Source organism: Bacillus rossius, chromosome 6, assembly GCF_032445375.1.
Source record: "Bacillus rossius redtenbacheri isolate Brsri chromosome 6, Brsri_v3, whole genome shotgun sequence".
Classification (NCBI taxonomy): Eukaryota; Metazoa; Arthropoda; class Insecta; order Phasmatodea; family Bacillidae; genus Bacillus; species Bacillus rossius.
This window is the reverse complement of record NC_086334.1, coordinates 1,922,412-1,949,431: the sequence shown is the minus strand read 5'-3', so window position 1 is coordinate 1,949,431 and position 27,020 is coordinate 1,922,412. Positions and strand designations below refer to the sequence as shown.

General features: G+C 44.1%; 1 protein-coding gene across 1 annotated transcript in view; it reads right to left on the bottom strand.

The window, feature by feature from the left end:
- Positions 1-27,020, bottom strand: part of LOC134533365 (uncharacterized) — a 59,464-nt gene that overhangs the window by 11,061 nt on the left and 21,383 nt on the right. Inside the window, exons 2-3 of the mRNA XM_063370884.1 lie at positions 1,373-1,579; positions 524-823 (exon numbers count right to left, since the gene is read on the bottom strand). Of these exons, the coding sequence (XP_063226954.1) occupies positions 524-823; positions 1,373-1,579 (507 nt within the window). The remainder of the gene's footprint in view (positions 1-523; positions 824-1,372; positions 1,580-27,020) is intronic.

Sequence of the window (27,020 nt, the reverse complement as noted above, 5' to 3'; positions counted from 1 at the left end):
AATTTATTTTCATTTTATGATAATTATAAACAAAAGAGATGAAAAATTAATATGTTTCATACCTCCTGTTCTCAAACACTTTCCAAAACAAAACAATCAACACAATAAAAGTCAAAAAATAAAATACAAGCAATTTACGGGACATTTACACATTATTAAAAGTTAAAAAAAAATGAAAAATATAAATTCCATACTGTTAAATAGTAAAAATAGAAAGGTACATTTTCTAAAAAAAATATATATATTCTCGTGATTAAGAAACTATGATTAAAAACTTTGTTTGTAAACTGTAATTCGTAAAGAAATAAAATAATGATTTCATAAAAGTTCAAAAAATTAACCTATGAGAGGGCAGGTAGCTATATTCTGGGGCAAGTAGTTAGGAAAGAGGTGTGACAAGAGCGTGACAGCAGGACGACCCATACACTGCTCACCTGGGGCGAGTAGTACGGGTACAGGTGGTCGGAGAAGAAGTAGTGTGTGTGACAAGAGCATGGCAGCAGGACACCCAGGCATCGCTCACCTGGGGCGAGTAGTACGGGTACAGGTGGTCGGAGAAGAAGGTGTGCGCGCTGTGCGGTAGCAGCAGGTGGCCGCTGCCCAGCCCCAGGAGGAAGCCCAGCTCGTTGTTGATTGGCTGCGGCGGCTCCATGCGGGTGGGCAGCTCCAGGTTGGCGGGCAGGGGGCGGTGTGGGCGCCGCAGCTCGTGCTTGTAGGCGCCTATTGGCGGCCGGATGACATAGGTTGAGTCGACGGTGGGCGGGCTGGCGTGGTGGTAGCGGCCCTCCGGCGGCACGTACCTGCCCTCAGGGGTCAGCACCACCTGTCGGCACCACCAGCTCCACGAGTCAAACACAGGGCACTGTTCCTAACTCCAGTTCACTAGCCACTTTTGTCCATAGATGTTTGTGATGTAACATACTTTATGATAAGTTGTTCGTAAAATAACATTGAGATAGATGTCATTCACGTTTTAAGTCTTTTTATGGGGTTGTCCCCAGAAGTGATTGTCACCTGAGGTGTGTGAATACTTCGCAGGCTTTCGCGGCCGTTGTATCAAGTAGCTTGGCTTCTGGGTTGTAGCCGTGTCCTTGGCGAATAATTCATCCGATGTTTCGGTCGACATGGCATTCGCCGTCGTCAGGGAGCTGTTACCTACTGAGGTAGGTAGTAGGTTTCATTAGGTAACTGCTCCCCTGATGACGGCGACTGCAATGTCGGTGAATTATTCGCCAAGGAAGCGGCTACAACCCAGAAACCAAGCCACTACCTCGCAGGTAGACGGTGTGTCGAGCATGCTTGCTGAGACAGTGCCGGAACACGAGAGGGGATGGAAGCACAGAGGCGGCCCACCCGGACGAGAGGCGCGCACCTTGATGACGGCCTTGCGCAGGTCGTGGTTCCTCTCGGCGTGCGGGTGCTTGTCGTGGGGCCGGGTCTCCAGCAACACGCCGTCCGGGATGGAGATGCCGTCCTTGTTGAGCTTGTTGAGCGCCAGGCGGTCGGCGCGGAACGCCCCCTCCGGGATCTTGCCGCCGCTGTGCGGGTTCACGTACTCCCGGAAGATCTGCCTCTTGGTCTGCAAGCACACGTCAACTTCCCTCACACCACTTCCACCGTCACTGACTACAATACAACACTCCCTCCCTCACACCAGCACTGACTCAATACAACACTCCCTCCCTCACACCAACACTGACTACAATACAACACACCCTCCCTCACAAAAACACTGACTACAATACAACACTCCCTCCCTCACACCAGCACTGACTACAATACAACACTCCCTCCCTCACACCAACACTGACGACAACACTCCCTCCCTCACAAAACAACACTGACTACAACACTCCCTCCCTCACACCAGCACTGACTACAACACAACACTCCCTCCCTCACGCCAACACTGACTACAATACAACACTCCCTCCCTCGCACCAGCACTGACTACAACACTCCCTCCCTCACAACAACACTGACTAAACCCACTCCCTCCCTCACACCAACACTGACTACAACACTCCCCCCTCACACCAGCACTGAATACAACACTCCCCCCCCACAACAACACTGACTACAACACTCCCTCCCTCACACCAACACTGACTACAACACTCCCTCCCTCACAACAACACTGACTAAACCCACTCCCTCCGTCACACCAACACTGACTACAACACTCCCCCCTCACACCAGCACTGACTACAACACTCCCCCCTCACAACAACACTGACTACAACACTCCCTCCCTCACAACAACTCTGACTACAACACTCCCTCCCTCACAACAACACTGACTAAACCCACTCCCTCCCTCACACCAACACTGACTACAACACTCCCCCCTCACACCAGCACTGACTACAACACTCCCTCCCTCACAACAACACTGACTACAACACTCCCTCCCTCGCACCAGCACTGACTACAACACTCCCCCCTCACACCAGCACTGACTACAACACTCCCCCCTCACAACAACACTGACTACAACACTCCCTCCCTCACAACAACACTGACTACAACACTCCCCCCTCACACCAGCACTGACTACAACACTCCCCCCTCACAACAACACTGACTAAAACACTCCCTCCCTCACACCAACACTGACTACAACACTCCCTCCCTCACAACAACACTGACTATACCCACTCCCTCCCTCACACCAACACTGACTACAACAATCCCCCCTCACAACAACACTGACTACAACACTCCCTCCCTCACAACAACACTGACTACAACACTCCCTCCCTCACAACAACACTGACTAAACCCACTCCCTCCCTCACACCAGCACTGACTACAACACTCCCCCCTCACACCAGCACTGACTACAACACTCCCCCCTCACAACAACACTGATTACAACACTCCCTCCCTCACACCAACACTGACTACAACACTCCCTCCCTCACAACAACACTGACTACAACACTCCCTCCCTCGCACCAGCACTGACTACAACACTCCCCCCTCACACCAGCACTGACTACAACACTCCCCCCTCACAACAACACTGACTACAACACTCCCTCCCTCACAACAACACTGACTACAACACTCCCTCCCTCACAACAACACTGACTAAACCCACTCCCTCCCTCACACCAACACTGACTACAACACTCCCTCCCTCACAACAACACTGACTACAACACTCCCTCCCTCACACCAGCACTGACTACAACACAACACTTCCTCCCTCACGCCAACACTGACTACAATACAACACTCCCTCCCTCACACCAACACTGACTACAATACAACACACTCTCCCTCACACCAACAATGACTACAACACAACACTCCCTCCCTCACGCCAACACTGAATACAATACAACACTCGCTCCCTCACAACACTGACTACAACACTCCCTCCCTCACACCAGCACTGACTACAACACTCCCTCCCTCACACCAACACTGACTACAACACTCCCTCCCTCACAACAACACTGACTACAACACTCCCTCCCTCACACCAACACTGACTACAACACTCCCTCCCTCACACCAACACTGACTACAACACTCCCTCCCTCACACCAACACTGACTACAACACTCCCTCCCTCACACCAACACTGACTACAATACAACACACCCTCCCTCACACCAACACTGACTACAACACTCCCTCCCTCGCACCAGCACTGTCTACAACACTCCCCCCTCACACCAGCACTGACTACAACACTCCCCCCTCACAACAACACTGACTACAACACTCCCTCCCTCACAAGAACACTGACTACAACACTCCCTCCCTCACAACAACACTGACTAAACCCACTCCCTCCCTCACACCAACACTGACTACAACACTCCCTCCCTCACAACAACACTGACTACAACACTCTCTCCCTCACACCAACAATGACTACAACACAACACTCCCTTCCTCACGCCAACACTGAATACAATACAACACTCCCTCCCTCACAACACTGACTACAACACACCCTCCCTCACACCAGCACTGACTACAACACTCCCTCCCTCACACCAACACTGACTACAACACTCCCTCCCTCACAACAACACTGACTACAACACTCCCTCCCTCACACCAACACTGACTACAACACTCCCTCCCTCACACCAACACTGACTACAACACTCCCTCCCTCACACCAACACTGACTACAACACTCTCTCCCTCACAACAACACTGACTACAACACTCCCTCCCTCACACCAGCACTGACTACAATACAACACACCCTCCCTCACACCAACACTGACTACAACACTCCCTCCCTCACACCAACACTGACTACAACACTCCCTCCCTCACAACAACACTGACTACAATACAACACTCCCTCCCTCACACCAGCACTGACTACAATACAACACACCCTCCCTCACGCCAACACTGACTACAATACAACAAGCAACGCGTCATCTCAAAGGTTTCTGTAAAGGAGGAAGTTCGGTTGTTCCTTAGGTTTCTTTTGTTTACCAGTACATTAATTAACATTATCAACAGTGTAAAGTTGTACAATAGACAAGGACCGTAAAAATTCGCGGGTTTAATGACCTCGAGGACGAACTCCATAGTTCTACGTATACTCGGTCAAATGCCAACCACTCGTTGGCTGCTGTCTTGTGAGACGTCCCAACTTAGCAGCCGGTGATTCGATAAAGCTTTTATTTGGGTGTTCCTCATTGGCCCAGAGTCACCCAGATGAGTGGTGAGCCAATAGCAGAGGCAGCACTGAGGTATAACTATTTGTATTTTAGCCTATCGCGAAATGAATTCGCGAATAGTTCCGGTATCTAACAATAGAGCACAATGTGCTGGATTGTAAAACTGTGTAAAGTGAAAAAAGTATGTGTCAATAAAAATCTTTTGAATTTGAATTTGATTTAGGCACCTAGGAAAGTCTAATTTATCATGCGAGTAAAAATTACATTAATAAATGGTGTGTACGGGGAAAAAGTTAGAATATTGTACGTAAAATAAAACAGCACATGAAAATTTCAGCTCAGTGGATGGAGAATTGCAACGGATTAGTTTAGAGACAAATTACGTCGAAGAGTGCCAAAATACATGACTACAAACTTGATAAAAATAAATAAAGCAAATACTAGATTGTACACTTGAAAACATGCATGTTTACTAAAATTTAATTATATCCTCGTGAAATGGTTTTGAAAATAAGTAACAATAACTGAAATATACTTATAGATTTAATTAATGTACAGAAAGTGCTGTCTAATGACATATCATGTAGTTATTTTTCTTTCTTTCTGAATCATGAAGCATTGCTTGAGAAGGCAGCTGTGTTTCTGGCGCGGGTGTGACAGTGTCGGTGTCGCTGAGCGAGCAGTTGCCTACCTCCCAGGCAACACGAGGCGCTCGCGGTTTGTCAGTCTGCAGAGCGCGTGTCACGTGGTGGCAAGGCGTGGAATAGGATCGGTTTAGTGTCAGCACCCAGGCGGTGCCGTTCTAGCCATCCCCCACTCTTTCTCACAGGAATGAGTTATCGAAAGAAGTACAAATAAGACAAGAATAGTTCCAAGTGTCACTTTCTGTTTTATTTAATTAACATTAGAAACCTATTAAGCCAAAAACCTCCCCTTCCCCCCCCCCAAAAAATAAATAGTACTCAGAAAATCTTGAAACTAAATCGATAATACATATTCCTTTCACTACTTTGCTTTCAATTTACAAGAAGGCTATGCCAGAGCTGCGAGCTTGACTCAAAGCGGACTCTTGGTAAACTCGGGATTAATTTGAATTTGAAACAACTTCTCTCACGTGACGCCACTGAAACACAAAACGTTAGCGATAATCTTAAGGCTTAAGTCAGTTTTGGTTAATAAATATAAGGTTTATATTCAACAACATAGTCTGAACATTTTTTAAGAAGACCATTTTATAGTTCATTACTAAAGTTATTTACTAAACAAAATTTAAAAATATAATTTGAAAAAATGTTGTGAGCCCAATTTTTTATTATTTTTGTCATTTCGCCCCTCCACGTGCGTGTCGGCTGCACCCACAATAAAAAATTAAACCCAAACTATATATTAGAGAAATAAGGAATAACTAACAAATTAATAATGTGTCCTACACAGAAATACTACTGGAATAATGCAAAAAATTCCCTTGAGGAAACCAGCTGCAAGAAAATGTTTGTAATACTACAATAATATTTTTTAACTTTTTACAACACCTGGGTGTGGTTATTTTTGCTTATTTGAAGTAAATTTTTCGAGAAAATATTTAAGTATTTATTACTAAAATTGACGCATAATTTTACATTTTAATTAATGCATAATTGTTTAAACCATGCAAAAGATGATCGAAAATTTAATAAAACTACTTTATTTTGTTTTACCGTGAATTTAAATATACGCAGTTAATACTGCAAGCTATTTAATGGACGGTTAACAAATACCTTAAACTATTGGAGGTACTGGGACAACACAAAGCATAAATGGCCGGGTGAGAATCCGAACTCAGTGTTACTGCCAACACTATTTTGTAGTGATACAGTAATTTTGACGTGACAACATCTAATAAATCCATTAACGCCGGCTGCACGCACGAAAAAGTGTCCCGTTACGCTCATTTTATATAGCTCTTTGCTAATCCGTTCCTCCTAGCATTGCTGCAGAGTCCGTGGCGCAAATATATTATTTTAGACTGCATCTCGGTGTTGGGTAAGCCATTTTCCGTCACATCATTCCTGAAACACTCCCATTCGTTTCCTTCTTTTCCTATCATCGTCTTATCCTTAACAGAATAACACAGATTGGAAGAAGTTAAATAGCAAACATGTATAAAAGTTATAGTTAAAATATTCTCTTCGTTAAAGTAATAAACATATTTGAATTAATGAGTGCAAATAAAAGTAAATTTATCAACTAAATTGTAGATATCATTTCACTCCTTCTTTGTATCTATACAAAATAGTGATAATTCAATCAAATTGATTTAATTTTATTCATAAAAGTATGCAATCATTTCATCAATGTTTTGTTATGACGTTGTCACGTTAAACTATCGTCCGTAAACCGACTTTACAGACAACCAATTTTTTTTTCATGTAAAGGTACTAATTTTCGAATATATGTAATTTTACGTGAATATTTCTGTTCTGAACAGAAACAAGCTACAGTGTACGCCTGTTGACACACAGCAGTAGTCGTGTTGTTCTGAGCAGCTCGAGGGGAACTAACACTCCCCGCGGGAATTCCTGAGCTCCAATCGGCCCTGGCTCGCCCGGCGCGTGGGTCCCGCGCGCCGCTAACGACGTCATTCACGCGGCGACCCGCCCACGGCTCCACTCGGGAACTGATACAGCACTCTGTCCGAGCCGCGGGCTTTCTCTGCCTCGTGGCCGCCCTTCACTCGCCGCTGACCTCCGGGACTTGCCTCACATCCGGGCGGGAAGCCTTCTGCTCACAGACGAGACAGCCATGCGCCCGATCGTGCATCTTCGGGTCTACTTTTGTTCATTGTAAATAAATATGGCGGTGTTGATAAAAGGAAAGACCACAAAAAAGGCAAAGGTATTTATTTGTAATTGTTTTTAGAGGAAAATACCTAATTGAAGATACGTAGGTACTTCGTGGATTCGTATATTTTTCATTACCGTATAAAATCTAGGAAGTCTTTGTCTTCCACAAATATTCTCGGGACGCCCCATATTCCGTGAATGTTTATTTTGTGCAACTCGTGATGCCTAATGGTCAATTAGGTTAGGTTAGCTGCATTATAAATACTTTAAAAAATTGTGGACGGTTGATTTGGTTATGATAGCTAGCTACATTAAAGATACTGTGAAATCATGTAAGCGGTTTCCTAGCCCTGGATAGCTACATATTAAAAAGTTATTTGCTAAGCAACCATAAAATGATTTTACAGTATTTTTAATGTAGCTATACTTACCTAATATAACCAACCATCCCCAATGTTTTAAAGTATTTATAATGTAGCTAACCTATCCTAATCGCCCGCATAATTTAATGCCACGAAATGAGATAGAACGGAAAAACAGCGAGCATGAACTTGGGGGAACTTCGGTTGTGGCTCTCTCGTCTGTGACATGAAGGCTTCCCGACGCAGTCCAGCTAGCTCAGCAGGGCAGCCACTGTCGATTCCCATTCGGGCGCGACCAGAGTAACACTCCAACACTCAATTTTAATGCAACTTTTTCGTGAAACGTTTCTGACCTACGTACACGCACTTTTTTTTTTGACGTGATAACGTCTTATAATTCGTAGAACGCCGGCTGCACGCACGAAAAAAGCATGACTCATTGTCACGTTCCGCCTGAGCCGAGCGTGCGAGAACCGGCCAACCACCGTGCGAGAAAATCTTCCATAATATCAAACAGGTTAAGGCGGGCCTTTTTTTTTAACTAATTGTTCGTGAAATTATTTAAATTAAATTTGCAAAAACTGTAAATATTATTTGAAAATTACAAAATTATGCAATTTTTCATCAATGTTTTCTTATGACGTTATCACGTAAATTTATCGTCCGTAGACCGACTTCACAGACAACCCCCCTTTTTTTAAAAAAATAATTCTACGTTAAATTTTGTAATAAGTATATTTGCAACACGAGAACACATATTTCACATCTCTGACGAGAAATGAGGGACATGTAATAATGTATTACTCGCTCCGACGGGAGTGGCCAACAGTAATGGAGGGCGGAAGGTCTCTCCTGGACAATAAGCGAGTATTAGCGATGGTCGTATCGTCCAGCGGCCAGCCCTCGCCGCGGGCAGAATGTGCCTTGCGTCACCGCTGGCTCCTCCCCCCCCCCCCCCCTCTCATCCACTCTCCCTCCTGGCGTGCTCTTCCAGCTACAAATTACAGTTATTCGCCGTAATCCGCGACATTGTTCCAGCTGAACGTTCCCGCAGCCTCCAGCTCGGGGCTGGGCGCTCTCCGTCGCTCTGTGTCGCTCTGTGTCGCTCTGTGTCGCTCTGTGTCGCTCTGTGTCGCTATCGTCGCTCTCCGTCGCTCTGTGTCGCTCTGTGTCTCTCTGTGTCGCTCTCCGTCGCTCTGTGTCGCTCTGTGTCGCTCTGTGTCGCTCTGTGTCGCTCTGTGTCGCTCTCCGTCGCTCTCCGTCGCTCTGTGTCGCTATCGTCGCTCTGTGTCGCTCTGTGTCGCTATCGTCGCTCTGTGTCGCTCTGTGTCGCTCTGTGTCGCTCTGTGTCGCTCTGTGTCGCTCTCCGTCGCTCTGTGTCGCTCTGTGTCGCTCTCCGTCGCTCTCCGTCGCTCTGTGTCGCTATCGTCGCTCTGTGTCGCTCTGTGTCGCTATCGTCGCTCTGTGTCGCTCTGTGTCGCTCTGTGTCGCTCTGTGTCGCTCTGTGTCGCTCTGTGTCGCTCTGTGTCGCTCTGTGTCGCTATCGTCGCTCTCCGTCGCTCTGTGTCGCTCTGTGTCGCTCTGTGTCGCTCTGTGTCGCTCTGTGTCGCTCTGTGTCGCTCTCCGTCGCTCTCCGTCGCTCTGTGTCGCTCTGTGTCGCTCTCCGTCGCTCTCCGTCGCTCTGTGTCGCTATCGTCGCTCTGTGTCGCTATCGTCGCTCTGTGTCGCTCTGTGTCGCTCTGTGTCGCTCTGTGTCGCTCTGTGTCGCTATCGTCGCTCTCCGTCGCTCTGTGTCGCTCTGTGTCGCTCTGTGTCGCTCTGTGTCGCTCTGTGTCGCTCTGTGTCGCTCTCCGTCGCTCTGTGTCGCTCTGTGTCGCTCTCCGTCGCTCTCCGTCGCTCTGTGTCGCTATCGTCGCTCTGTGTCGCTCTGTGTCGCTATCGTCGCTCTGTGTCGCTCTGTGTCGCTCTGTGTCGCTCTGTGTCGCTCTCCGTCGCTCTGTGTCGCTCTGTGTCGCTATCGTCGCTCTCCGTCGCTCTGTGTCGCTCTGTGTCGCTCTCCGTCGCTCTGTGTCGCTCTCCGTCGCTCTGTGTCGCTCTGTGTCGCTCTGTGTCGCTCTCCGTCGCTCTGTGTCGCTCTGTGTCGCTCTGTGTCGCTCTGTGTCTCTCTGTGTCGCTCTCCGTCGCTCTGTGTCGCTCTGTGTCGCTATCGTCGCTCTCCGTCGCTCTGTGTCGCTCTGTGTCGCTCTGTGTCGCTCTCCGTCGCTCTGTGTCTCTCTGTGTCGCTCTCCGTCGCTCTGTGTCGCTCTGTGTCGCTCTCCGTCGCTCTGTGTCGCTCTGTGTCGCTATCGTCGCTCTCCGTCGCTCTGTGTCGCTCTGTGTCTCTCTGTGTCGCTCTGTGTCGCTCTGTGTCGCTATCGTCGCTCTCCGTTGCTCTGTGTCGCTCTGTGTCTCTCTGTGTCGCTCTCCGTCGCTCTGTGTCGCTCTGTGTCGCTCTGTGTCGCCGTCTAGAGGCTGCACGGCTAGTTTTAGTCGTCAGTGTCCGTGTGCGCTCCGCACGAGTCAACTCGCTCACGTTCTTACAGGCTCTGCTTTCACGAAATTAAACATACATGTCATTCGCGTACTTTTTCACATAATTTTCTGGCGATGTTCCATTTCTTACGTCTTAGTGAAGTGTGGATAAGGAGAGTGAAATGGAGTATAAAACTGGAATTTTTAAGGTTAAAGTCAATTTTACAGTTTCAAAAAGAACAGGAAATGCCTACAGACAACAAAACCTGAACAACGCAGCAAACATACAGACCACAAACAATGAAGATATACGAATATTGTGGACAACCCAACGATGAACAACACCGACGAACACAGCAGACTTCATAAGACAAAACAGTCGCGGAACAGGCGTCTCTTCCCGTCGCGTCGTCAGGCACAGACAGGCTGATGACTAAATTCCACGGAATTCTTGTGCTGCCTGAATTTTAAGTTTTAATGTGTTCATCGTTGGGTTTATGTGTTTGAAATTAGGATTTTTTTTTATTTTTGTGGGTTAATGTTTTCAATTTTATTTCTTATTTTGCATTTATGTATTTTTTTTTTCCCGTGACAAACAGCGCAAATCTGCGACGGCGTGAGTCCAAGATGCCTGTATGAAGTCACCACCCGCCCTGTGTGTGCCGGGGCAAGTTATTTCCGGGCAAAGCCCGGCCTGGCCTCACCACCACCACCTAGGACTGAACTCGTCAGGGTGTGCTAGGAGCACTACTTTTCTTCTTCTACCATCCAGGCACACCCTTGCTTTTGGATGAACCGTGGAGTTGGCCTTTGTCGTCCTATGTTTCCTGAAATTGTATAAATACCATTCAGAGGGCCTTTACCAGAAATAACTTATCCATTCTGTTGATACCGCCGTTGCCAGCAGCCAGAATGAAGACTTGTCATGATGTTAAAATAGTTTTCCTTGTCCTCGTTGTGTCCACACATTTAAAACACGGCGGTGTTGGTCGTAAAACTGTGCTTTCATTCCGCGTGTGAGATCACCCACATGCCACTGTGACAGGACGGTTGCCTGTGCCTGACACAGCACCGTGCGAGGGCGCCGATATCGCTGTCTCTCGGGTGTTTCTGTTCTTGTCCGGCTCGTCCTTGCCTCGATCCCGTGCTGTTCCGTCGGGAAGGGAACAGTTGCGACAGCTGGCGAGTGCCACGGACACTGGGGAGTTGTCATTAGTGACGGCCGATCACCGCCGCCGCCGCCTTTCCAAACTGAACCTGCGCGGCGCTCCGCACCACTTTCTCTGCGCGTCTGCCCGCTCGCCGACTCTTTGGTCAACCCACCGAGAATACTGTTCTGTGTCGCCTCGACTCGCAGCAGTCGCCGCGGAGGGAGGGCCGGAATTACCTGAAAACATTTACGAACTCTTGTCTTATTTAGTGCTGCTTCCCGTTCTCTTTTGTTTTGGAAAACTGTTGTGTTTGTTTTGTCTTTTCTTTTTGTCGTGTTTTTGTCTCGTTTCAACTGTTGTGCTGAATTTTTGGGTTCAATATTTTTGTGCTGTCATCATTTGTGGGTTTTTTTCTCGTTCTCTTACTCCATTTTTCTTTTGTTTTTTCGTTGTTTGTCGACCATATTCTTGTTATGGAATGTTATGTGGTGTTTATAACCTGTTGACAACCACAAATATTTTGATTAATTTGTGTTTTTTGTCTTTTGGGTATTTTTTAGTTTTCTTCTACAGAATAAGTGCTTAGCAATGGCGTATGTCCCAAAGCTTACATCAAGTCATGCACTCCCATTGCACAAATCTTCCAAAGATAAATAACACATTTTGCGTTCATGATCACAGTCAAGGCAGTTTATCTGCCGACTTGTATTTAACGCAAGGAAGAAGTGATGAAACAGTATTATTTATTAACTACAGTCCCAACCAAGATCGTGGACGAATACTTTTGCGATTGACTGTGTTTCTCAATGGGGAAGAAATATTGAATCAGGTTCGCAGTTGTGCTTTCCGCCCTCGAATAAGTGGCGATTTGAGTGCTCAGACGCCGCTGGTACATATGTTACTGAAAAACATTTGTCGGTTGCAGAAAAAATATGTAATTATTTTCTAAACATAGTGAAATAAAAATCCAGATCATATATTGTCAAACTAAACCCAAAATACGCTGTTAAAATTTTTCATCTTAAATTTACCCAGAAAGCAGGTACACATTATACAATGATCTTCAAAAATGTATCCTCATCTACGTAAAATAGCGAGTCCTAAGTTCACTACTTTGGACATAAATCCACAGGAACATTATGGTTTTCAAAAACACTCTAATTTCGTACACGTGTTTGTGTTTACCCTGTTCAAAACGAAAAAAATAAAATAACTCGGAAGTTTAAATACGGTGTGGTTAATACGAAGATCCCGTTATATGAAATGATATCTTCATTTATTTGAGATGCAATCTTCGTTGAAAAGTACGTAAACTAATTATAAAAGTAAACATGTGTTGCCCGTGAAATTTATGCTGATTGTTTCATTTCAAAGCATGCGACTTTGAAACGCTTTTTTTTGACGTGACAACGTCTAATAAATCGATGAACGCCGGCTGCACGCACGAAATAATGTCCCGTTACGCACATTGTCCCGTTTCGCTTTGTCCCGTTACACTCATTTTATATTGCTCTTTGCTAACCTGAACCTCCTAGCATTGCGACCGAGTCCGTGGCGTAATTCTGTTTTCATGCATTTCAATGTAACATTTTCATTGCTCTTTGCTAACCCGTTCCTCCTAGCATTGTTGCAGAGTCCGTGGCGCAAATATATTATTTTTGACTGCATCTTGGTGTTGGGTAAGCCATTTTCCTTCACATCATCCTTGAAACACTCCCATTCGTTTCCTACTTTTCCTATCATCGTCATATCCTTAACAGAATAACACAGATTGGAAGAAGTTAAAAAGCAAACATGTATAAAAGTTATAGTTAAAATAATCTCTTCGTTAAAGTAACAAACATATTTGAATTAATGAGTGCAAATAAAAGTAAATTTATTAATTAAATTGTAGATTTCATTTCACTCCTTCTTTGTATCCGTACAAAATAGTGATAATTCAATCAAAATGTTTCAATTTTACTCATAAAAGTATGCAATAATTTCACCAATGTTATGTTATGACGTCACGTTAAACTATCGTCCGTAAACCGACTTTACAGACAACCAATTTTTTTTGTATACTATGATCCTAACGCATTTTAATGGGTCAATGAGAATCCCGTTCTTACATAAAAAAAAATGTCCACTCTAATAACGTAGTCGAATAAAAATTCTCAGTGCACCAAGTTTCAAGATAGCATTAAGATGGTTAATAAATTCAAAAGAAATTGATAATAATAATAATAATGTTTTCAATTTTTTTATTTCAACCCATGTTTTTACGATAGTAATTCGTTTCATGGAAAACTGTTTCAACCAAAGTTTTAATTGAAGTATAGGATTCATATAATAAATTATAATCGCTATGATGGTACATCTATTTAAAAAAAGCAATGATTATTTTTTTAAAACTTTTTATTTCCGCGCCTAGTAATGGTTGGGGAAAAAAATTATTTTAAGAATAGTTTTAGTCTATATTTAGACAGTTAAGTAAAAATAAGAATGGATTAGCTGGTGTACCGGGTAGGGTAGTTTTATTTGTGTTCTCATTTCAGTTCGCGGACACGACGGCTGTTTGCCGGGAAACACGGCTCCAGTTCCGCAGCGCTTGCGACATGCCCGGCCCCGTTGTTCCCTGACGTCACAGGGAGGGGGGACGTCCTTGCCCCCTCTGACCCGCGCAGGACCGCGCCGCCAGCTCGCCCCTGATTGGCCAACAGCGGCCCGGGCGCGCGCAACGCTTCAGGTAACATTTCCTGCGCGCTGGACTCGCCCGCAGGCCAGATGTGGTTCTTCCCTTCTCAATGGCTAGGCACCGGATAATTCGCTAATTCATTTCGCGATAGGCTGAAATACAAATAGTTATACCTCAGTGCTGCCTCTGCTATTGGCTCACCACTCACCTGGATGACTCTGGGCCAATGAGAGACACACAACCAAAGCTTTATCGAATCACCGGCTGCTACGTTGGGACGTCTCACAAGACAGCAGCCCATGAGTGGGTGGCATTTGACCGAGTGTACGTAGAACTATGGAGTTCATCCTGGAGGTCATTGAACCCGCGAATTTTTCCGGACCCTGTCATTGGCACCAGGATTCGCTTCGTTCTGTCAACATTCAGCTGAGGAGAATAACACCACATGTCTTTGTTTGCAATATTGCACTCCGACATAAACGCTTTTTTTTTAGTTATACTTCCTTAGGCGCGTTATGGAAAAAAATGAGAGTGAGTTTTTCCGATGCGCGGGCACCACGCAACGAAAATCTCATGGGGTGAAAAAAAAAAAAAGGCTATATGAAAATAAAAATTACATATTTGTTTTTAAATCTTATACCTTAGTGATTTATATTGAATACTGGACAATATATTAAAAAAATATTTATTTATTATGAATATTAGTAGGGACCGGAAAAATTCGCGTATTCAGTGACCTACAGAATAGACTCCAAGATCCTCTATGCAAGCGGACAAATTACATCTGCTCATTGGCTACTGACTTGTGACACCTATTAACTAAGATGCTTTTGATTCGATACTTATTTCGTTGAGGATTATTCATTGGCTGAGTGTCCTTCAGACAACCTGTAATCAAATCACTGAAGCAGAAAAAAGTTAAAAACAGTTGGATTCTAGCCTATCGCGAAATTAAACTGCGAATTTTTCCGGTCTCTATATATTAGTGATGTATAGTCATTTGCGCGCTCATCGGAGGGACTAGCAAGCGTGTTTGTGTGCCGGATGAAACTTTATTGCAGCGAGACCATCCTGTAATACATTATGTGCGCTTTAACGGTCATTGCAACTTAAAATGTACTTGAGAATATTAGAAAGTCCGTTATATTTTTTTTGCGATGGTGCTGCTATCTCGAGTATTTTTTTGCGGATCGTTGTGAAACGTTCGGTGCAATGCGATGTGACCGTGTATGGTCATGAGACGTTAATTTAAGATTCTACACACAAACATTTAAGGACATGAAGAAGCTTACCTTTCATGTTAGCGGGTGGGAGAATAAACTGACATCTTGTGACGTCACGACTCATAGATAGGCTACGGCTATGTGCGGCAAAGACAGTGTGCACTTTCACACAAAAACCATAGACAAAAGTTGAGACCTCATTCCAACACAACATCGAATTCAGTGTTGCCAACTCCGGATTTAGGAGAAGAATGAATCCCGGAAATCGGTTATATATCGATTGTGTTAACTGGTGTGAAGATCCTGCCAGCACATTCGTTGAAACCAGTTTGTAGCCTCGCGCAGGGCCATGTTTATTAAAAACTGTTGCCGATTTGTAGAGACCGAAAAAATTCGCGGGTTCAATGGCCTCCAGGATATACTTCAATATCCTCTACACACTCTGGCGAATGCCAACTGTTCATTGGCTGCTGACTTGTGAGTCGTCTCGACTGGGCGGCCTGTGATTCGACACTTCTATGAGTGAGGGTCTCTAATTGGCCCTGAGTCCTCCAGAGTAACAGTGAACCAATGACAGAAGCAGCACTAAGGTATAATTATTAGAATGTTAGCATAACACGAAATGAACCCGCGAATTGTTCAGGTCTCTACCGATGTGTTTCCTCGCCGGGACTCGGTTCGGACAGGGCGGAGCAGGACGTCAGCGGTGAAGGTGCGAGGTGCTGGGTCAACACTCCCCCGCGTCAGGGGACTTTCCCGGCGGCCGGGGGCGCTCCGGGGTCCGGGGGGCGAGGCGCCAGGAGGACGAACAACGGCCACCCGCTTTCCCCGCACACACACCCCCCTCCGCCCCCGCCTGGCGGCCCGGAGTTCCGGTCCCCGAGTGTTTGTCCACCTACTGTCGCAAATATTCTCACCTTTAAATTTACGAAATTACGGTCACACGGATCTACGTAATTTAAGGGGCCCGCCTCGTCAGGGGTGTATCTGTGTCAGTGAGGCGGGATGATAAGCGCGACGCTCGCTGGTGCTTCTAGCGCGGTGTCTCCTCTGGACTGGCGCGCAGTCTTCTCGTCGTCACAGGATAACTGTGGAATTTGAGCGGTGACCGTAACATTATATTGCGGAGAAAGGAAGATAAAAGTGTAATGCAAGTCCCTTAATTGCTTTCAAGAATCTGTACCGGTTTTTTTTACGCCCTAAAAATTACTCTGAAAACATGCGTTTTAGCCATTTTAACTCTTCTAAAAATACAGTTTAAAAACTTAATTCGGTATCAAAAGTACTTTTCGGCCCTCAGCGAACTCTTAAATGCTTTTAGTAAGCAGACCCCACTCGGATATCTCGAGTAGTTTTGAAATCGCGTTGTTGTTTCCTGAAGCTCTGTACACCGTGTGTGTGCCCTGGTAGGCGGAGCCCTTAAATTCGCAGGTACTTAGTTTATCAGCAAACCTTCAAAAAAACTTGAAAAGATAACTTTGCAAAGAAAACTCTTTATTTCTTCCACGTGTGGTTTTTACCCTGTTTATATATAAAAGACCTCAAACGTTCTAAGTACCTCGCAGTCCATGCGAAGTTCCGTTTACGAGAAATTACGAAGAACTATTAGTTTTATTTTAGGCAAATTCTTCGTTGAAATGTCTGTGAATTTTACTGTAATTTCTAGCAGTTCAGGCAGACGCGTAAGAACTAATGCGAGCCATTGCCCCTCGCCCCCCTCCCCCTCATTACCAGTCGCCGGCATTCAGTGTATCTGTGCGTTGTTGTTGTTGCTGCCGCGAAATAAGTTACGTCAAATACAAGACATAGTAGATTCATCGGAACATTCGTTGAGCAATAACATAACGAATTATGAACAACACCTTTTTTTGATGTATAACATCTGAGCTATCGGTAGTGATAGGAAAAATTCGCGGATTCATTCGACGATAGGCTAGAAGTCAAATACATATACCTTTTAGATGATTTTGCTATTGGCTTACTGTTCATCTGGACGAATCTCAACCAATTAAAAAAACCTCCAACCAAAGAAGGGTCGAATCACAGACAAACCAGCTGAGACGACTTACAAGTCGGCAGCCGATGAACTGGCGTAATTTTGGCTGAGTGTACAGGGAAATGTGCAGTCTATCCCGAAGGTCATTGAAACCGCGAATACTTTTCTGTCTCTAGCTATCGGCAGGCTACACGACATTTGACGGGAGTAATCCCGAGAATGTGACGGCGGCGAAGGAACGGAACTGTGTAACAGGAGGAGGGAGCGGGATGACGGTACTGCCGGAGGACCGCCGGTCAGGACCGAACACCCGAAGAGGCCCGCGAGGCGACTCTGGCGGGCGAGCGCGGAAGTTGCGTCAGCGGCGAAGGGGCGTGACGTGAATTGTGATGGCCGGTTCCGACCCAGTGGCTCCGGGTCTCCGGCCAGCGGCGCGAAAGGCGCTGGTCTCCCGTCAGCTCGACCGGCCCGAGCTGACAGTGTGGACCTATCAGCCGGAACCGAACACGAGCAAGCACTGAGGACCGGTCAGTCGGAGCTTACGGGCCGTGGGCTGTGTGTGGGAACAATCAGTCCTTCAGCTGAGTGCCATGCAGAAATACGTGTCTATACTTCTAGGTTGTTTTTGCTATTTTCTTTCTTCTGACGTGATAACGTCTTATAAATCGATGAACGCCGGCTGCACGCACGAAAATATTGTCACGTTCCGCCTGAGCCGAGCGTGCGAGAAACCGGCCAACCACCATGCGAGAAAATCTTCTATAATATCAAACAGGTTAAGGCGGGCTTTTTAAAAGCAGCAATTTAAAAAAAATTGATATTACGTTATCACGTAAAATTATCGTCCGTAAACCGACTTTACAGACAACCCCCCTATTTTTTTCTAGTTAAAAGTGTAACTGCAACATCCCAAATTTCTTCCGTGGTCAACGATGAAACGATACATCCAGCAGCAACAACAACCACGAGGAAGGCCGTGTGTGAGGAAGGCTTCAGTTCAGTCCAAACTGTCAGCTCGAGCTGAGCTGGACTGGTCGTGTGAGGGGGCCGACAAGGTGTCGATGAAACACGTCTCTCAGCAGAGGAGCGAGAGAGAGTGAGAGAGTGCACGTTGCTTGGGCCTCTCTTCATTGGAACATGGTTGACTCTGAACATGTTCCCATCCGGGTTGTTCCACACTCAGAATGAACAGGTGCTACAAACCACCCCAGTAAGACACTTTCTTGTGTGCTCGCTTGCGACTGGTTTTGGTTACATCATCGTAGCCAAAAATGATGGTACAACAGGAGTTGTGCAGCTGCAGAAATATCAACGGGTGGATAAAATACACCAACTGGTTTTTTTTTTCCTGTGTAAGTGAATGGCAATGCAGAAATATCGTGTGGAATTTTGCCCGAAGCATGTGCTTAAAGAATTGACATTGTAAACAAATTTTGTACTTTTTACTTGGTAAATCCTTGGAAACTCATTCTCCAATGATATCTCTTAAACACTTCATACAAGGCAGAGTTTTGTAATATTTCAAATGGTACAAAGCTCTGCCTTGCAATTTTACAAGTGATATCTTTGGCAACTGTGTTTCCCATAACTCTCTTTGAAAAAGTACAAAAAAAATTTTTGCAATGAACCTGATCAACACTGAAACATAACCATAAAAAATAAACATTGTATTAGATTCTAGCTTAAAACAATAGATTTCTGTGTAACCTGGCAAAAGCTTTCTTCTCAAAAGCGTATTACTTAACATGTTCACTTAAATTCTTGTTAGGTCCTAAACATTATGCACTATGTAGGCGCAAAAGAATATCGTGGGAAATAAGTTTAAAAAAAAGAATTTTATAAACAGAAATAAATTGGGAAAATAGAGAGAAGATCAGTTGGTGTCTGGGATAAGAATTCCGTGAGTATTGGGGTCCTCGGAGTCTATGATCAGAACCGTCATGCTCTCCTGGCGAGGGTCTGGACTCGAACCCCGGCCCTGAGTTGCGCCCAGTGGTTCGGAGACCGCTGCAGTGTCGCGTCGCCCCAGTCCAGGGGCATCACGGCCACAGGTTTAATAAAAATAAACTAGCATACCTTTTTGAACTTATACTTCTTAATGTGTGTCATGAACAAATTATGACAGTGACAGTAACTAATATAGAGTTTCTTAGGTTATATTTTGTATATTTATTTCTCAGTTATTATACATTTACAAATGTTTACAATCGTCAAAATACCGCATGTAATTTGAAGTGACTAAATGCACTCACATACAAGCTTGCTTTCGTGAGTGCTAAATTTCCTGGTTAATTAAGTGAATATTTTTAACAAAGTGTAAAAAAAATGGGGAATAAATTATTATTATTATTATTACGATGCACGTTCACCGTGCAAATATATTTTCACAGAATCAAAAGATACATACAAATAAAAATTATATGTGCTCTTAAATCATATACTTCAGTGATTCATATTGGATACTGGCTCATATATTTAAAACATTTATTTATTGTGAATATTAGTAATATAAATTGCATTTAGAAACTTTTTTCAAGTGTATTCATGTAATTGAGGTTATGTATCCGTATTAATAATTTATATGCAATATGGTACTATAAAATTATTACATTATTATTTCATAAATGTTTAAAATTAATAAATTATAAAAAAACTTTCAGCATACGTATATATTTCATACCTAATCAATTTTTATCTCGATTATTTTTCTATTCATATTATTAATTGTATACGCGTGTTTTTAATAATATTGAATACAGAGTATTTATCAAAAAATAATAATTTCTTAGAATTTATACTTTACGAACCGTATTTATAATTTCACTCCATTCCTTTTATTATTTTATTTCTATTAATTAATTGCATGCATAATAAATATTAGTTTTAATATTACGCCAAGTAAGTATAACTTCTAACACTCGTACATAAGTACAAAATAACATTTTTTTTCCACGTTATGTCTGTTGCGTAGTTACTTACTCTGGTCTGAAATAACGCAGTGCACACATGGATTTATGTTATTCTCTAATATTGTACAGTTTAAAATAAGTCTGTGAAGAGTAATTTTTCTTTCTCTAACTATTTGTTGCTATTCCATAAAATCTATGGGTTTTTTTTCAACGAAATGCTATGTTCAGTGTAGGGCTAGTATGGCATAGCATACATTATTTTAATATTTTTAAGGCAATGAATGCAATTGTTTTAATAGCACGAACGTGTGTGACTGCCAGGTTTTTATACACAAATACTGTTTAAAAACAAAGAATATAAAACATCTCAAAGTAGGTCTAAGTGATAGTGTTTTTGGAAGTTAGCAAATTTAATATTCTGACAGGCATGAATTTTTAATTAATTACGTATTTAACCACATTTCCTTAAGAAAGCAAATTTTAGATTTAACAGAGCTATCAAATTCTACGGTGGCAACGACTACGAATTTAATTACAATTAAATAATTTAAGAAAATAAGAATAGTTAATCGTGATTAAACAATTGTAATGGTTTTCAAGACGAAATGATTTGTTTAACACCCCTTGAAAACTGTGTATATGCAACGTGCTGTACAAATCTGACGAAAGTGTTGCATACGTGCAAGGCGCACGCAACCTCCCAATTGCCCACGGCCGCTTGCCAAGCGGTTGCGCAATGAGCAGCTCGCAGGCGGCGCTGCAAGTCGCGATAGCATCTGTTACGAGCGCGCTGACGTGCGCAGGCCATGAGCTATCGCCAGTCGCCGGGAGCCGTGTGAAGCGACGCGTGTAGGTCCACCGCGCTATCTGCTGGAGGGTTCCGGCGGTTCCTGCCTGCCCCGCTCGTAGCAGTCTTGCGTCAGTTACGAATCTGATTTCTGCACCTTCTTTGGTAAGGCTCACTGCGCGATCGTGCGGGCTATTACCACCCCTCCACCACGGCCATTTCCTTCCCACTCAAGAGCGCTTACTTACTTCTAGCTACATAGCTTCCGTCTCGATATTCTGTATACACTGTAAATATTTTTGACGTGATAACGTCTTATGAATCGATGAACGCCGACTGCACGCACGGAAAAGCATGACTCATTGTCACTGTCCTGCCTGAGCCGAGCGTGCAAGAACCGGCCAACCACCGTGCGAGAAATATCTTCTATAATATCAAACAGGTTAAGGTTGGCTATTTAAAAGATTGTTCGTGATTATATTAAAACAAATTATTTAAATTAAATTTGCAAAACCTGTAAATAATATTTGAAAATTAAAAAGTATGCAATTTTTCATCAATGTTTTCTTATGACGTTATCGCGTTAAATTATCGTACGTAAACCGACTTTACAGACAACCACCTTTTTTTTGTAAATCGAACAGAAATATTAATGTAAAATTACATTTACATGCAAACACCTGTTTCGCTAGAAAGTAGTGTTCGCAGTAGTACTGGGTTCGGATTATTACCCGGACATTTATGGTTTGTGTTGCTCCAGTACCTCCAATATGTATTTAAAGTTATTTGTAAACAATTTCCTGAATAGCATTTTTAGTATTAACTGGGCACATTAATAATCGCAATTAAACAAATAACGTCCAATTGCCGAATATCCTATTATCTTTTACATTGTTTAAAAAATCAAGCTTGAATGAAATATCATTAAATGATAAAATTATGCACCGAAAATATATTTCATGCATGCGAAAGTAACCATAGCCATGTATTGTACAAAGTTACAATACCTTCCTTGTAGTGTTACAAACCTTTTCTTCGCAACATTCTTCCACCCAAAAAAAATGTGCGTTTTTGGAATATCGTAAATGTTAGTGAAAGAACGTCTACCAGTGTTCAAGTGGTCAGTTTATGGTTAACAATTCAGTTTGCTCAAAAGTGGACATAGCTTCTTTTGCCTCCGAGATAGAGATATGAATATTTAGAAAGTTCCCTGAATTATTTGTACCCAAATTCTAATAAAGGTGAAAATTTTCAATAAGTGGGTTTTGCGCAAAAGTGTAATCCATTGGCTCTAGCGAGTGAAATGTTTTTTTTTACATAATATTTTGCTTAGGCCTACAATTTTTCTGACGAAGGAAACTTTTGTTAATAGTACAATATTATTTGTTCTGTGCCGTTGACGGGGAGATTGAGTGGAGGTTCAAAGATTCCGATGGAGGCGTTTTGACCCGCAGTCGCCGAGATGCAGCGAGTGCTGTGTGTGTGGGGGGGGGGGGGGGGGGGGGGGGAGGGGGCGGAGCCCAAGGTGAAGATCGGGCTGCGGAGAGAAAGTCCCGGGCCGGACTCCCTGGAGGACAGAGCCCCCCACGCCTCCTCGCTGGGCCGCGGACACGAACAACCAGCAACCAGCAACCAGCAACCAGCAACCAGCACACAACACTTGCCGTGCTTTCACGAGAGACTCCTTTGGAGACCAGTTGCAAGAAATAGTTCGTAACACTACATACAAGAAAAAAAGTATTGTATTTTTTTGACGTTACAACGTCCTATAAATCGATGAACGCAAGGCTGCACGCACGAAAAATTTATCACGTTCCGCCCGAGCCGAGCGTGCAAGAACCGGCCAACCACCTTGCGAGGAAAATCTTCTATGATACCAAACAGGTTAAGGCGGGCTTTTAAACCAATTGTTAGTGATTATATTTAAACTAATTATTAAAATTAAATTTGCTAAAAAACTGTACATAATATTTGAAAATTAAAAAGTTTGCAATTCTTCATTAATGTTTTCTTATGACGTTATCACGCAAAATTATCGTCCGTAAACCGACTTTACAGACAATCCCCCTTTTTTTTTACAACACGTGGCTATGGTTATGAAACACGTTTTCAAAGATAATACTGAGAATTTTATATTTTTAATTGATTTTTCATTCCAGCATTTTTTTTGACCATGGAAAAGATAATCAAATATTCAACAATGTGATCTTATTTTTTTGTATCATGCTTATTATGTACGCAGTTAATACTGGAAAGCTATTCAGGGAATGGTTTACAAATAAGTTTAACTATTGTAGGTGCTGGAACAACACAGAGCCTAAATGCCCGGGTAAGAATCCAGTATTGCTTCAAACACTATTTTGTAGTGATACAGTTGTTTTCATGTAAATATACAAATTAAAAAATATATCAGTTATTTAACATAAGTATTTATGTTCAATTTACAAAACAAAATAGTGCAGTGTCACAAACCTCGGCAAACTCACAAACTTCAACAAGAAGGACGCACCTCGAATAACTAAAATATTGTTCGTAGTCCAAGATAGTTCCATGTCAGGAACTGTGCTGGACCACAACTTTCAAAAATGGAGCACAGACCTGTGAAAGTAAAGTGTTTTTTTCTGCAGACCTAAAATGATTTCCAAAAGGGTTTTGTTACTGCTTGAAAATTATTATTGTGATTCATATTGAAATCATGAAAACTCAGTATCTGTAAATTTACGATACAAAGATATATATATCTCAGAGGCATAAGACACTATGTCACAAAAACAATATTTTACAAGAGAGCAGTTTGAAAAATTTTTAAATGGTGCTTCATTTATAAAATCAACTATCTTCTACGCAAAATATGTGCGGTTTTTGGAATATCGTAGATCTTAGTGAAAGAACGTCTAACAGTGGTCAAGTGGTCAGTTTTTGGTTAACAATGCAGTTTGCTCAAAAGTGGACATAGCGTCCTTTGCCTCCGAGATACGGATATGAAAATTTAAAAAGATCCCTGAATAATTATAAATCAAATTCAAATTAAGGTGAAAATATTTAAGTGGTGTGTTTTACACATATGTTAAATCCATTGGCTCTAGCCACCTGAAATGTTTTTTACATAATATTTAGCATAGGCGTACATTATTATGACACATCATTACCCTCAATAATTTGAATTAAAATATTTTATGTTTTGTAGAAATTTATTCAATCAAACATAAGCCCAATGATCAATGTTTAATCTTAGATATTTTCTATATTCTTTTCATTTAAAAAGGGTCCAATTCCAACCTTATAAAGCCTTATACCAGCCTTGGGAAAATCTTAGACTTTCGTGAAGATCTTGCAGCCGTCGTTTGTAGATTGTTCTGACTCGGCTCGTGCATACAGAATATGTGTTCGTCGCTGAAACAAGCACCTAAGTGTAACAATGAATGACTCAATTCTGCAAAAATTTCTTTCTTCACTGGCTGTTGGTAGCAATTACCTGGTCTCGTGATTCAATGAGTCTGCAAGCATGCAGCAGCTGCCTTATGGAGCGTGGCCAAGGCACGACTGCCCCACTTGACTCGCTCTAATGCCCGCGAGACTTTTGGTTTGGGGGGGGGGGGGCAACTTGCGCAAACTCGCCCATGGCCGGGGCAGCTGTGGGCATCGTGCGTCGGCGAACACAGCTGGTGCGTTGATGACATCATGACAAACCCGCGTGTCTGATTTTCAGTGCAGAAAATCTTTGGGTTTTTTTTTTTAGAAATTAGTTAATATTGAAATGTAGGTATGTACATCGCAACGAAATGATCACGATCGGGAAAATCTGTTCTTTCAGTGATACTGCGTGTTCTTCCACGCTCTCTATGCGTTCCTAATGTAGGGCATTATTCAACCGTCAAAGGTATATGACATTGTAACTGCTCTCTAAAAAGGTTTTGACCTGCCATTTACGAAGAAAGTTGGTTACAAATTATCAAAGGGATATTCGTAAATTTAAGTGTGCTAAGTTTACTTCCTTTTGAAATGAACCTACCAGAATAATTTTTGGTGTATAAGCAAAACATTCAAAATGGCATTGATACCAGCGGAAAACTTGGCTTATTTCCATGACGTGATTGTTTGCCCTGGTCACACCGAGTGTTCGCAATCGGCGCGCTGCAGCGGAGATAAATGCACGATCACTAGAGCCCGGAGAAATTCGTGGTTTCAATGGCCTTCAGGATAGACTGCACGTTTCCCTGTACACTCGGCCAGATAACGCCAGTTCATTGGCTGCTGACTTGTAAGTCGTCTCAACTGGTTTGTCTGTGATTCAATCCTTCTTTGGCTGGAGGTTTATAATTGTTTGAGATTCGTCCAGATGAACAGTAAGCCAATAGCAAAATCATCTGAAAGGTATATGTATTTGACTTCTAGCCTATCGCCGAATGAACCACCGAATTCTTCCGGTCTCTACCGATCACACCCGCTCTCCGGCCGGGGAGTGCTGCAGACCGCCTGCCCTCCAGGACTCGCGGCTCCGCAGTCCGGCAGCCCCCGGCGAGCACCTCCCGTGGTCCGGCACCAGGGGTGTCTCGCCCGAACACGCGTGGCTGACGGCGCCTCCTCCGCCGAGGTGCCTCGGGGCTCGTGGGTCGCCTGTTGGATCTCTGGAGGTCGGCGGGCGACCACAGCTTCTCCTGGCCGGGGACGCACCACCACGCCGAACGTACAATAACGCCGAAAACCATAACGCCGAATGCCAAATTGACTACAACGCCGACAGCTAGAAAACTGCTGTGTACCACAACGCCGAATTACCACAACGCCGAACGTACAATAACGCCGAAAACCATAACGCCGAATGCCAAATTGGCTACAACGCCGACAGCTATAAAACTGCTGTGTACCACAACGCCGAATTACCACAACGCCGAACGTACAATAACGCCGAAAACCATAACGCCGAATGCCAAATTGGCTACAACGCCGACAGCTATAAAACTGCTGTGTACCACAACGCCGAATTACCACAACGCCGAACGTACAATAACGCCGAAAACCATAACGCCGAATGCCAAATTGGCTACAACGCCGACAGCTATAAAACTGCTGTGTACCACAACGCCGAATTACCACAACGCCGAACGTACAATAACGCCGAAAACCATAACGCCGAATGCCAAATTGGCTACAACGCCGACAGCTATAAAACTGCTGTGTACCACAACGCCGAACGTACAATAACGCCGAAAACCATAACGCCGAATGCCAAATTGGCTACAACGCCGACAGCTAGAAAACTGCTGTGTACCACAACGCCGAATTACCACAACGCCGAAATACACTAACGCCGAAAAATGTCATTGCAGGACTGCCACAGAGGTTAGGTTAGGTTAGGTAAGGTTAGCACACAAATTCATTCAGTTGTTTTTCACATTTTGCTCCTGTGCCCCCCCCCCCCCCCCCCCCCCCCCCCCGCAGCAACATTTTTCGGCGTTACTGTATTTCGGCGTTGTGGTACACATCAGTTTTCTAGCAGTCGGCGTTACGGTCAATTTGGCATTCGGCGTGGTGGTAAAGACCCGGCCTGGCCACGTGAGCCAACAGCCACGGGCGCCGCACGTCTCGAAGGCTCGCGGACAAAGAGCCGTCCTCGGCTGGATGCTTGCGAGCTTCGCCCGTGCCCGCCGGCGGGTCTACGGCTTCTCGAACGAGAGTGATTTAATGGCTGTGTGCGTTTCCCAAGGCCGCAGGGCTCCGACGGCGCTAACGAACAGAGACTTGAGACGGCCTTATGGCCTCTTCTGGCGGGTCTGGTTCCCACGCTCCTCGCCACTAGCGCCTGGCGCCGTGCACCAATGGCACCATTCTGCTCCTCGACCCGTCAGCCACCACAACCTCTCAGACACGCGCTGTTGCAGTTCCGCACTGTTTGTCGCGGAAGAAATTCAAGAACACAA